Below are 13,255 nucleotides of genomic sequence, written 5' to 3' on the forward strand. Positions count from 1 at the left end.
GTCAACCAACCAGATCTATCATCAGATGGTGGAGACCAAGAGATGGGTCAGAATAAGGCTAATAAAATATGACATTTGGGATAGCAAAAAAAAGTGACAAGATTAATTCATGCAATTCTGAAAACCTAAGGTTCCGAATTAGGAAAAAGTGTTCATATGGAGGCTACATATTGGCACTCTTCCTACTGGAAATGTTTTGCATGCTTGTAAGATCTCTATTGGTCGATGTACATTTTATACTACATGTGATGAGACGGTGAATCTTTTTCTCCCACCCTATTGCGAGACAAATTTAGAGTTTTGTTTCCCATATATGATTCCCATTGACTTGACACCAGATATCAACTCATTCATGGATTATGAGAAAGATGACCTCCATGACCTCTTAGCATTTAAATTATTCCTCCCTGTTCCATTTCCTTAGATGGACTGCCTTGTGGCATATTTGACGTACTTGGAATGCCTTCATTTTTTATTCAGTATCTAGCTTTCATGCTCATGTGGCACGAATTAGTCGTTTAGTGTTGTGGCAAATCTCCTCTATGGCGTATGTTCATCTAGTTCTTCCTCACATTGCTGCTCCCTAGCTGGATACTAATTGCTCGACAATAGCTGTTCTTTCAATGTGACATTTCTATGTTAAGAGTCTATGTTGACTTTCCTTTATGTTTGTTATTTTTAATGTTGACCTGATGGTCTGATGTGAATATTTACTACTTAATTCAATTATCTTCATGGAAAAAAAAAAGAGATTTGGCACAAAAGTTTGCTCACATGTGCTTAAGTTTCAAGTATACATGTTAATAAAAGATGCAAGCCAATGTATATGAGAGTGCAAGTCTCAAAATTATGAACATAACTGTCTTTTTATAATCTTGAATCATCAACAGAATCTTTTGATAATGAAATCAGCTATCACCTATGAATAGGTTCCCTTGACTTGTAAACTTGAGATTTCACTTTAGGCATTTGAATACTCTCCTGTAGCAGGATCTTCTTAGAGAAAAATCAACAGCATTCCAGAAGAAAATCATCTCAACAATCCAACTCAATGTATGGACCACAAAATACAGGTCCACGTGTAACAAGTTACAAAAGCCTCTGTTGCAGTATGAGCTCATCTTCAGGAGTGCTCACTTCAGCTTCTATACCCATACCTATACCATACCACATGCCTTGGCACAGTTTGGACTAACTTCCTGCTGAAAAGCCATCTACCACAACCATATCTGTACAAATAAGAGAACCTTCAGAAACAAAAAACAGACCTTGCATAATCAAGCCGACAAAGGCTAAAAATCAAGGCAGAGTGCTGCCTCAAGCACTTTATTGTGATACCTTGGCTCTTGACTTCTACAATACACATTTGCATTGACAGGTGAGATAATTGTTCGAAATTACACTTCATAGAGATCAATACACATTATCTCTCACTCAGCCTTGAAAGCCCGGAATCCATTACCTCCATCCACGCCAACAGCTCATCTTCACTCAGAGTAAAAGCACTCCCGCCACCTTGGCGCCTAGAACTAGATTCGGGCCTTTCCTCACATTTGATATTAGCCCTACAATATGGGCATTGACCACGGCTTTCTAACCAAGGACTCAAACAATCTGGGTGAAATCTGTGCTTGCAAGGAAGAGAGATGAGTAATTGCCCTGACAAAAAGCCTTCTAAACAAACAGAACAGTCATCCTGCTCTGAACAATCTGCATCAGCATATCCAGCTCCACTATCCCCAGTTGATCCTTTAGGTACGTAAACCTCCTTATGCAGCTGCCTTATAAATGCTTTGCTCAGACCTGTAGATGCTGAAACTTGCTCAGATGCAGAAGGTAAGTCAGTGTGCCACCTCTCTTGAAGATCCCAAGCTGCCAACCAATCTTCAATACCTAGTTCCCACAACTCATCATCACTCCACACATCTTCCTCCTCATCAAATAGAACATTGAATTCATCAAAAAGCCTCGCAGCAAGTCCAGTGCTGTTTTGCCTACAGTTAATAAAAATGGCCATAATCTGTAGGTAGAACATTGGAAGGATATAAAGCATGCAGGAGGTGGCAAAGTAAACGCTGAGCAAACCTGTGGCTTGACAACATGGTGCTCAGCCTTTCATCCAATCTGCCTCTTGATTCTGTCGAAGCCTCCTGTGTGCTACCCACTAAGGGTGAATTCTCCCTCAAATTAGGCATGTGAGTGGAAGCAGACATTGTTTGATCACCGATCCTTGAGCCAGATAAAGAGCTTGTCTGGTCCTACACACAAAAGGACAGGCTTCTTAAGCAGGTCTGTTAACATTATTATCTATCTTAACAGAAAGCCATGTTACAAACACCATTACGTAAATGCACTTGATAGCACGACTGATAATACAAATCAGTTTACTAGCATAGAGACAATAATAAAGGTCTGTTAAGGTCCTACATATCTCAACAGAAAACCAGGTTGTATACGCCATTACATGAAAGCACTTGATAGCACAACTAGAGAAGTATAATCTTGTTGGATTAGTCAATGTAGAACTGATTCTATGACAATAAACATCAATATTCATCCGTATGAAGCCAGAAAATAGTAAAAGGCTTCGTCACCTAAGACTGTTATTTTCCATCCCAGCCCTTTTCCTTGGCTCATGGCTATGATTCTTAGACCTAAAAACTACAATCTCAGAGCTGACATGGAAAGCCTATATTTACATGCACCAGACTGGCTGAATGTGACTGCAGATTAGTATGTCAGCCCTAGAGGCACACAAAGTCTGTGCCTCTATGTCCAGCTATATTGCTGCCTGCATCACATGGCTGCCCAAGTTATCTGTCTACCATTTACAAAAGTTTGGCACCCAGGTTTGACCAAACCTGCTAAACTTTCAGCCAGCTCCACCTCATATGCTGGCTGTTTGAAACATGACAGATTGTTGGGCATCTCTACCTGTGAGTCCACTGGAGTCTCAGGGACATCTCTACATGTGAGATTCCTTGACATTTCTACCTACAAGCCCACTCAAGCTGAGGAACATCAGAGTGCCTTCCACAAGCCACAATGAGAGCAGTATTTGCCTTTGGTAAAGTTTGCATACAATAATACAATGCATAGTTCCATTGGCAAAGCTCCATTTGAGGTTTTGGCAGCTGGCAAGAAAGTGCTCCCTATTTTGAATGCAAAGAACAAGATCTTTGAGGCTAATCTGTATGCAGAAAGCATGGATGCAAAAGGTCAAGAGAAGCAAAAGAAGACAATGGATCGCCATAGATGTGCTTTGCAATTTGCAAAGGATAATTACGTGTTGCTGGGTTTTGAAAGGCAAGGCTGAAAAAAGATAGAAGGTAGCAAGAGTGTGAATGAAAAGCTAAGTATGCAATACTATCGGCCCTTCCACGTGTTGGAGAGGATCAACAATGTTGCTTATAGGCTAAAATTGCCTCCACACTAGAGGATACACAATGCCTTTCAAATGAGCTTGTTGAGGCATTTTCATGGTGATGTGCTTGAGGATATATCTGTTGAAATTCAACCAAAGGTTGAGGAGTTCGATGAGATTTAGGTACCAGAACTGATTTTGGCACATAAAGAGAGAGATTAAAGGTAACGTTTCCAAAAGGTATTTGGTAAAGCTTCAAAATTATTTACCAATGGATACTAAGTGGATGGAAGAGGATGACTTGGCAAACCATGCTTACTTGTTGCAACTTTACCTCCAAACTTTTTAGTTAAAGCTAACATTGGATCAAGCTCAGACTTCAATCGGGTTCAACACAAGCAAGGGTCTAAGGCATTGCCTAATGTTCAAGCGAGAGGGAGCACTTCCATTCCTCTAGTGATGGACAGCTCGTGTATGGTGGATCTTGGATGTATTCAGTATGCATCCACAGCACTATCCTAGTAATATATATGCCATGCGGTCACTATCCAATGTACTAGTCACTATAGTCCATATGTATATAGTATGGTTTTTCACATGCAACTCTAAAACCATGCATTTGCCTCAGTACGCATCAATTTGCAATAGTGTATGATCATCAGAGATTAATTATTAGTTGCTGATTTTAAGTGGGATGATCATCAATTCTTAGTGATATTCAGCTGGTTTTATGGACAACCGTGTGTTTTATGAATGCCATTGATAGTTTAGCCATGGATTATGCTCAATTTATGCTTTGCTATGATTGTTTGACCAAAAGAGTTGAGATATGCTAATACGAAACGCACTATGTGTTTCTAACAACAATTTTGGATTATTTATAAGTCTTTATGTTTTATTTATGCTAGCTGGAAATTCTCAGCAAGTGTTTGGAATTAGCATAATTAAGTAGCAATGCCCAATGTTGTTTTGACTATGATGCATTTCGAGAAATTCTACTGCAATATACTTTACTTTGGCACATTGCAATGCAACGGAGATCGATTGCAAGGATTTCAAGGGGTGGTTTATCACAAGGACGTGAAATTGTAATGCTTTGCTTAGCATTAACTTAAAAGTTAATCAAATATACAAATGTGACTTGCTACTTGCACATGTGAGGTCTCAAGTGCAAGTTAATTATTTCACAACACGGGACCCAAGACTTCGAGATATCAATTGTGATCTCAAAGGAAAAAGTTGTAATAAATTATGCCTGGCGCAAGGTCGCAGGTACAAGTTAATTATTTTTGCAATGTGGGACCCAAGACCTCAAGATATCAATTGTAGTCTTGAAGGAAAAAGTTGTGATAAATTATGCTTGGCGTGAACTAGGTGGTACCCGGCATCAAAACTTGGCCTAGAACATTTAATTAGCCATTACCGTCAATGTTGACCCTAGAGAATTGGCATTATAGTAATTAATGTTAGTTCCAAGTTAATTGGAGCTTAAGATCACTTGCGTGATAAATTGCCCAAGCTAATTTAATTCTTGGCCAATTAGATTTTTTTGAGCTATAAATAATTATTAAAATAATTTTCAAAATAAATATTCCCAATGTTTATTTAATAAAGCTAGATAATGCTGAAATTTGTTTTGGAAGACTACCACTTGGCAAAACTTGCCCATGCAAGTAAAAAAAGACATTTTTGAGACCCGAACCAAGGGAGGAAAAAGGAGGAGGGAAAGAGAGAGAGAGAGAGAGAGAGAGCGTCGCTTCATCTTGGAGAAAGCTGAAAGAGAAAGAGAGAAGGCTACCATTGCTACTCCAACAGTTGACACACCATTTCCAACCAGTAGGAGACCCTCCAAGAGCTAGCGACATACCCAAAAGAGACTACAATAGTAGATAACAGCAATTTAAAGGTTTTTGCAGCCAGGCTACATCATATTCGGGGTGTTCCATCAGTGGAGATAGCTCTCACAGCTTCTTAGACAAGGCAACAATTGATTTCTTCCATTTTCTCGAGATGGAAGTCTGAATTTTCCCTATCTTTAGCACTCTCTCTCATCCTCCTGTCTATTCTCATCCTTTGTCAACAATTTCCAGCAAAATCAACCATTGGAGGTGAAAATTTTGTTAGAATTTGCCGATTCTATGGGCAGTGCCCAATGTAATTTGTGTGGTGTGGACACTTATTAAAGTGTCAATGTAAGGTGTGTACACCTAGTGTCTTAGAAACTTAAAGTAGTGACACTAGGCTCTAGAGTAAAATAAACCTAACTCTAGTTAGTTGGTGGAAGGCAGATTAGGTCAACGGAGCTTGGTTCTCAGCTCGAGGAAGAGTTCTCAACTACTGTGAGGTGCTACTGAAGTGGAGGAGGAGCTGTAGCTGAGCCGTCTCTTGTTTACTCCAAATCTGTCCATCTGCTCCAGATCTGTCCAGTTCAGCCATCAACTCCAAATCTGTCCATTTGCTCCAGATCTGTCCAGCTCAATCATCTGTTCCAGATCTGTTGTTTTCAGCCTACGCGCAGCCATGCACGCACTCCAACGTGCAGTCTCACACACAGCCCGAGGAGCTGCTGTTTTGGAAGAGTTGCTGCTGTTTTCAGCTCTGCCCGCCATTTTCTCAGCTCTATGCGCCATTTTCTCAATCCTACCCGCCATTTTCTACAAACCCTAAAAAGTGCAAAAACCCTCATTTTCAGATTTAGGGTTTTCTCCAAATTTCTGGGATTTCCAATCTATTTCAGCCATCTCTTCTCGAAACTCAGCTCGTACTGTCCTAAAATTTGGGGCTTTTGCCAACTTTTGCTATCACGAGGACGTGAAAATTTGATGCTTTGCTTATGTTTAATTGACATTTGATTAAAGGATTAATCAAATGTGCAATTAAAAGATGCACATGTGTTGCACATGTGAGGTCCAAGCTACTTTTTTACAGTTGAAGGCCCAAGGACCCTGTGAAAAAGATGGGTGTCAAAGGCAAAAGTTGTAACAAGTTACACTTGTTAGATTCTAGGTGAATTTTGGTGTCAATTTTCCCCTAAGACCACATTAATTGGCCATTAAGTGTCAGTGGCGACACTAGGGACTAGGCATTAATTAATAGATTAATGCTTGTCCAAGGGTCAATTAATGCATGGGACCACTTTGCGTTGCAAATGGCCTAGCCAATTATTTTTTGGATGGGCAAGGTCAATTTTTTGGGCATGGATTAAGGGCTGAATGAATTTTCAGAATTAATTAATTTTGAAAATTAATTAAACGGCTGAAAATTGCTAAAAATAGATTAAGAAAGCTACCACTTGGCAAAACTTTCCCATGCAAGTGGGGGAAAGGCTAAATAGGGCTGAAGGGAAAGGGAAATCTCGTTTTTTCATTTTGGAGCTGTTGAAAAGAGGTGTTGGATTGTTGCTGCCAGCTTTTGCGGCTAATTCCCAGCCATTGGAGACCATTTTGCTGATGGAGATTGCATATTCTTGACCTTGGGAAGCTGACAATTGCTGCTGATGCACTTTCTCCTGAAGATCACAATCTCTGATGCTCCTATTGTTGTTGGTACATCCGTTTGGGGCTGGTACAGCAAGGTAGCAACTGATTTTGATCAGTTCTTTGCGACAAATCTCAAAATTTTCTCTCTCTACAGCATTCTCTCATCTCCTTCAGCCTATGCTCAGCCATTCGGAGGAGATCTGAGCCATTTTTGGTGGGCTGATCTGTAATTTCTGCAGTAAACCCTAATTTACAACAGAAATTAGGGTTTAGCAGCCACCTTGGGATCCGTGTCAGAGATTGAAGGCTCAAGGGACTGAAATCAGCAACTAATAATTGAAGATTATCAAGGGATTTCAGGAGCCAACCCATCCCGAATTGATTTGGGGCAGCATTTGGCCAACCAAGGGTCAAATTGGAGAAGAAGTCCTAGGTGAATCAAGGGGCAAATGACCCAAAAGGCTTATTAGTCATTTACGAGAGCAAGAGCAATTGGTTAGCAAGAGGAGGTTGAAGAATCTCGAGTTGTACTCCTTCCAATTGAATGAAAGCTAAAGAAATACTGCAAGGGGCGCCAATTTTGGAGCCAACAGGGTGTCTACTGTCCAAGAATGTTATGGTAAGGTGTGTATTTCATTTTATGTGCATTTATTTATTGTTGTAATTAACTCTTAAATCAGGTTATCACCACCCATTCCAAGAAGGAAGGCTGGTTTCATTTGCTCCCAGAGTTCGAATTAACAACTGATTTGAAGAAATTTCTCAATTTCTTGGACATTTCCACCAAAAATTTGGGGCTTTTGCCCAATTGGAGGCCCTCTGCGCAAATTGTTACCAAACTCATAGACATTGCACAATTTCTTCCACATTGGCTTAAGAAATTTCGGGCTTTTCAGTTTTTTGGATCCGGCACACATCATGAGGTAAATTTCAGCTGTTGTTCACTGCTGAGACACATCTCAAGGTGAACTTTTTGCAAACATTCCAACTGTAAGGTACAAATTTCTTCAATTTCTTTTAAATTTTAGAAAGAGATTTCGGGCTTTTGCCCAACATGCACTCCAAAGGCAAGCAACAAGCAGTACAATAGCATTTAATTGCTATTACTATCAGATTGGGTAGAGAATTTTTAAAAAATTCAATAAATTTTGGTAAGAATCAGCATTAAGTTGCTATATTTTGTACTTTTGTGTATACACATTTCGAGGTGGGTGTGATACAGCAATATAGTGCTGTAATTTACTAGTAAGACTGAGTGCTGATTTGGGTGGCATTGTGCACACTTTGGCATTTGAGTGACATTTTGGTACTTGTTTCTTAATCCCATGGGGGATTTTGGTACTCTGAGGAGTATACTCTATACTTCAGTATTGAAGTATTTGGCTGCAGATTTTTGTCTATCATTGATAGCATGGCACGTCAAGGGAATAATGACCAGAGTAACATCCTTGGTGTCCTCACTCAAGAGGACAAACTTGATGGCTCAAACTACCCACTGTGGAGTTATATGGTCTATAACCTTCTTGTGGCGAAGGACTTGTGGAACTATGTTATAGATGATTTGCAACGACCAGGAGATCTTGCACCTCAGACACCTCAATGTAACGCTCGAGGACAAGTTGTTGGTGCTACTGGTAGTGGTATTGGTGCTGCTACTGCTACTGCTACTGCTCCTCCTCTCCCTCCTACCAAGGATCAGAGAAAATGGGACTCAAAAGGTAAATAGGCACTTTCTTTGATTGCCTTATCACTGAAAAGGGCAATTATTCTGCACATTCGGTCTTGTAAGACCTCAAAATCAGCATGGGATGTACTTGAGCGTATGTTTGCAGCATGCAATGAGGCCAAGATATCCTATCTCTGCAAAGAGTTGGCCAATGTGGCCATGGATAAAGGTGATAGCATGACAAAGCACCTTACTCACATACAGGATTTGCATGAGCAGCTACTCAATGTTGATGAGATCATTCAGGATGTTGAATTGCTAAACATCACAATGAACTCTCTTCTAAAGTCATATCTTGGTTTCCACACCTCTTTAATGTTATCTTTAAGGAGGGGACGGCAGCCCCTTACATTTGTGGAGTTGGAAGGCCTCTTGCTGCGAGAGAAACAGACTCCGAAGAATGTGGCATTGCGTTCAGGTGATGTGGCTATGCTTTCCAAGTTCAAAGGCAAAGGAAAAGTCAAGCAAAATGTAAAAAATTAGCAAAAGGGTGATGCCGGACAGCCATCAAATAAGGTTGTCCAAGACACAAAAAAGACTAAAAAGAAGGGAAAATGCCATTATTGCAAGAAGCCCGGTCACTATATCGACGAATGCAAAAAGAGATTGGCCAAAGAGAAGAAAAAGATCTCCAGTTTGTCTGTCCAAGAAACATCAACCAACAAATCTACTGATGATGATACTTCAGCCAACTTTGTAAAGGAGGACTATGCATTTCTCACATGCAGTTATGATTCTTCAATGGCTGATTCAGCATTTAATATTGCTGAAACACAACAAACATGGTATTTTGACAATGGAGCATCAAAGCACATCATTTCAAGGAAGTGTTTGTTTACCTCTTTGCATTCAACCCCTGCTGGGAAGCGTGTTACATGTGCTAACAACAGCAGTTATGATGTATGTGGCATCGGGACAATCAATATTACTGCTGCAGATGGTTGTGATTTCATGTTTCTAGATGTCTTGTTTGTACATGGCATTACAAAGAACTTGTTGTCTATCTCTGCTTTTAATAAGCATGGCTTTCAAGTCATCTTTGAGGATGACAAATGCATTGTTAGAGACAGAGAGATAGATTATGCACTTAGGCTATCCAACACCCTGCATAAGGGTCTATTTTTGTTGGATACATATAACAGACAATCTCATGATGCTTTAGCAATCACTGCTCTTTCGCTCGCTATGCAAAATGCAGAGCTATGGCATGCCGGCTATGGACACATGAGCTTTGGGAGTTTGATAACCCTTCAAAGGTGTCGTATGGTAGATCCATTGCCTCCGGTGGAAACTCCACCTCCTCAAGCATGTGAGGGATGTATTTTGGGCAAGATGCATAGGTTTGCCTTCAAAAAGAATGGTGCAGTGCGTGCTGTCCGAAAAATGCAGCTTATTCACTCTGATGTTTGTGGTCCTATGACGACACGTGCACTTGGAAGTCATCGGTACTTTTTTACATTTATTGATGACTACTCTCAATATACATGGGTGTATGGGCTGAAGGCAAAATCCGATGTGTTCATACATTTCAAACATCTTGTTGCAAAGCTTCAAGCTGAAACTGACTTAAAAGTGCAAACACTTCGCACAAATAGAGGGGGGGAATACATGTCTCATGCTTTTGAGACATATTTGCTTGATCATGGCATTACGCATCAAACCACTGTTAGAATGACTCCTCAACAAAATGGTGTTGCTGAAAGGAAGAATCAGACTCTTATGAAGATGACTCGTTGTATGCTTAAAAGGAAGGGGCTACCTCATAAATTTTGGCTAGAAGGCCTTCAATGTGCAAATCATTTGTTGAATTGTGCACCCACTAAAGTACTAAAGACGATCACACCGTTCGAAGCTTGGCATGGCAAGAAACCCAAAGTAGACTACTTTCGGGTGTTTGGTTGCATAGCCTATGCACATGTTCCGAAAGAGCTTCGTGGGAAGCTTGATGACAAGGCTGTAAAATGCATATTTATTGGCTACAGTTCGGAGAGTAAGGGATATCGCTTGTATGACCCACGCACAAAGAAAGCCTTTGTCACTAGGGATGTCCTATTTGCTGAAAATGCTGCATTTTCACATGATCAGTTTCAAATGCCAGCCAGCCATGACATTGGTGATGTCTTAGGGTATTTTGCCACTTACTTTGGAGTCTATGCCTACTGTAAATGGCAAGATGCCCTTTGAACAGATCAAGAAACCAATAAACCACCAATGTAAGAGAAAAAAGCTAGGAGTGACTCACCAACTCCCTACCAACACGCTGCTGCCCTTGCCCTCGCCATCGTACCCCCGTCGAACTGTGCCCTGCTGACTGGCCATTGCGTCCCCCCGCCGTCCCTCTCACCTACCTCCTCGCCATCGCGCTGCCTCCCCCTTCTGGTAATCAAGCTGCGCCTCCCCCTCCTTGCCATCACATTGCGCCCCTCCCTCCTCGCCATCACGTTGCCTCCCCCCTATGCCCCCCCCCCCCCCGGCCCTCATCCTGCCCCTCCCCACCTACACCCCTTTTGCCTTTTAGCTCCGCCCGCATGCACCCCATTTGCGCTGCTCTTCTCCATGTTGGGAATAAAGGGCCATCGAGCCCGTTATATGTGCACGAGTGTGAACACACCCTTAGCACATTGTACTTTCATATATATATATATATATATATATATGAAAACCTAAAGTGGTACACTCGTCATTGTACCTAAAACGTGCTCACACTAAACACTGCTTCCTCCTTCTCGTAATCAAGTTGAGTCCCCCCCTCCTTGCCATCACACTGCACCCCTCCCTCCTCGCCATCACGTTGCCTCCCCCCTATCCCCCCCCCCCCCAACCCTATGGCTCCCGCCCTCACGCTACCCCTCCCCACCTACACCCCTTTTGCCTTTTAGCTCCGCCCGCATGCACCCCATTCGCGGTGCTCTTCTCCATGTTGGGAATAAAGGGCCATCATGCCCTTTATATGTGCACGGGTGTGAACACACCATTAGCACATTGTACTTTCATATATATATCTATATGAAAACCTAAAGTGGTACACTCGCCATTGTACCTAAAACGTGCTCACACTAAACACTGCTTGCTCCCGCTCTCTCTCTGTCTCTCACTGTGCATACGACAATCTGCCTCGATCTCCATGCCTAATCGATTCCTACAAACTGGTATCAGAGCGTAAGGTGCTGCAGACAATCATCAAGCTGAGGCAAAAGACTGGAGCTGCCAAGGGACAACTCAAAGGCGAGCAGAAGAGTCGCAGGCAGGCTCGTGTGCTGGAGAGACAGCCAATAAGTGCAAGCCTGAGGCAGTCGATTGGTACAACAACTAACAGCGATTGCAGCTAACGATTGACCAGTGTGGTGACGACCAGCAATGGGCAGTAGCACTCGGTGCTAGACGGTCCAACGTGCGGCAACTGCTATTTGTGCGCTACGGTGACGGGACCAGCAAGGCAAGTGGGCGACGGGGAGAACGGGAGACAGGCCTAACGAGTCAACGGACCCGTCATCTTAAATCTTTTTTTTTCCAAAAAAAAAAAAAACCAAAAAAAAAAAAAAAAACATTTTTTTCAAACTCCTTTCTCTAACCGCGGTTCGCGCGTGCAAGCACAAAAGGTCAATTTTTTGCCATTTTGGCCCAGAAAGTTGGGGCTTCGCGACCGAGCATTGTTCGTGAAAAATTGAGGCATTTGCATCAAAATTGCAAACATTGTGCGCATTTGAATTGGGGATTTCGCCAAAATTGTTGAAATTTTGCTCATTTGAGTGAAATTTCTCAACATTTGACCCACAAAATTTAGGGCTTTTCCTAGATTTGAGAAATGTGATGCAAGAAAAACAAATTTGTCTTAGAAATTGCAAGAATTCGTAACATTTTGTCCACGAGATTTGGGGCTTTTAATGTACATGCGCAAATTGGGCTGAAATTTACCCAATTTCTTAACATTGATGCACATTGGACTTCGTGCAATTTGGGACTTTTGCAGTTTGGGCAAAATTTGTACAACATTTGGTTATTTTATGTACATGCAGGTTGAATTTCACACAATTTGGACGTCAACACTTGGTAAAATTTGGGTGTTTTGCTGAAATTGCTATATTTTGGCAAAATTGGCCAATCCTATGCATGACACAGAAAATGCAGATGTGTATTTGATGCTTTGAGCACAAAATTTTGGGGCTTTTGACCGTTCGTGTCAAATTTTATGCTCGTGGATACATGTACAACAGAAACTGCAGCTGAAATTTTGGGATTTCTCATTTAATGTGATGCACATACCCTTGGAACAACTGTAATTAGTTGGATAATGCTGTAGCACTTGGTTTGGTGCTTCTGAAAACTTAATTACAGATCTAAAATCTGTACTTTTGCGTGGTCATTTATTGCTAATTGGTACTTGTTTGTACCTTGATCACTTGGGTGACAGTTTGGGCTTGCATTTGCTGGGTTTTTTGTCACATTTGGGCTGAAAATCATGGCTGGCAGCAATGACAGCAGTAATTTGATGCATATAAAGAAGCTTGAAGGCGCACATAATTTTGCAATAAGGCAAAAACAGTGCTACAATATCCTATTACAAAGAAGCAGGCAAAGCCGATTAAAACCAAAGGGACAAAGCCTGCAAACATGGATCAGGACGATTGGGATGAGTTGAATGAGCTTGCACGCTCAACCATAGAGCTACCGATTTCTGATGCCTTA

At 41.5% G+C, this 13,255-nt stretch overlaps 1 protein-coding gene across 8 annotated transcripts in view; it reads right to left on the reverse strand.

Annotated features, from left to right (window-relative positions):
* Positions 1-803: 803 nt before the first annotated feature.
* LOC148031565 (uncharacterized) overlaps positions 804-13,255 on the reverse strand; it is a 38,218-nt gene continuing 25,766 nt past the window's right edge. For 6 of the 8 annotated variants that reach the window (XM_087685120.1, XM_087685116.1, XM_087685119.1 and 3 more), the window contains 2 exons: positions 2,086-2,258; positions 1,352-1,994 (listed from right to left, as the gene is read on the reverse strand). In XM_087685120.1, the coding sequence (XP_087541246.1) occupies positions 1,424-1,994; positions 2,086-2,258 (744 nt within the window). In that variant the 3' untranslated portion in view covers positions 1,352-1,423. Of the gene's footprint in view, positions 1,230-1,351; positions 1,995-2,085; positions 2,259-13,255 lie in introns of those variants that run through there. The other 2 variants (XM_087685122.1, XM_087685121.1) reach the window with 2 other exon arrangements.

Source organism: Lygodium microphyllum, chromosome 9 (assembly GCF_053477565.2).
Source record: "Lygodium microphyllum isolate KBCC chromosome 9, Lygodium_microphyllum_v1.1.10, whole genome shotgun sequence".
In the NCBI taxonomy this organism is placed as follows: Eukaryota; Viridiplantae; Streptophyta; class Polypodiopsida; order Schizaeales; family Lygodiaceae; genus Lygodium; species Lygodium microphyllum.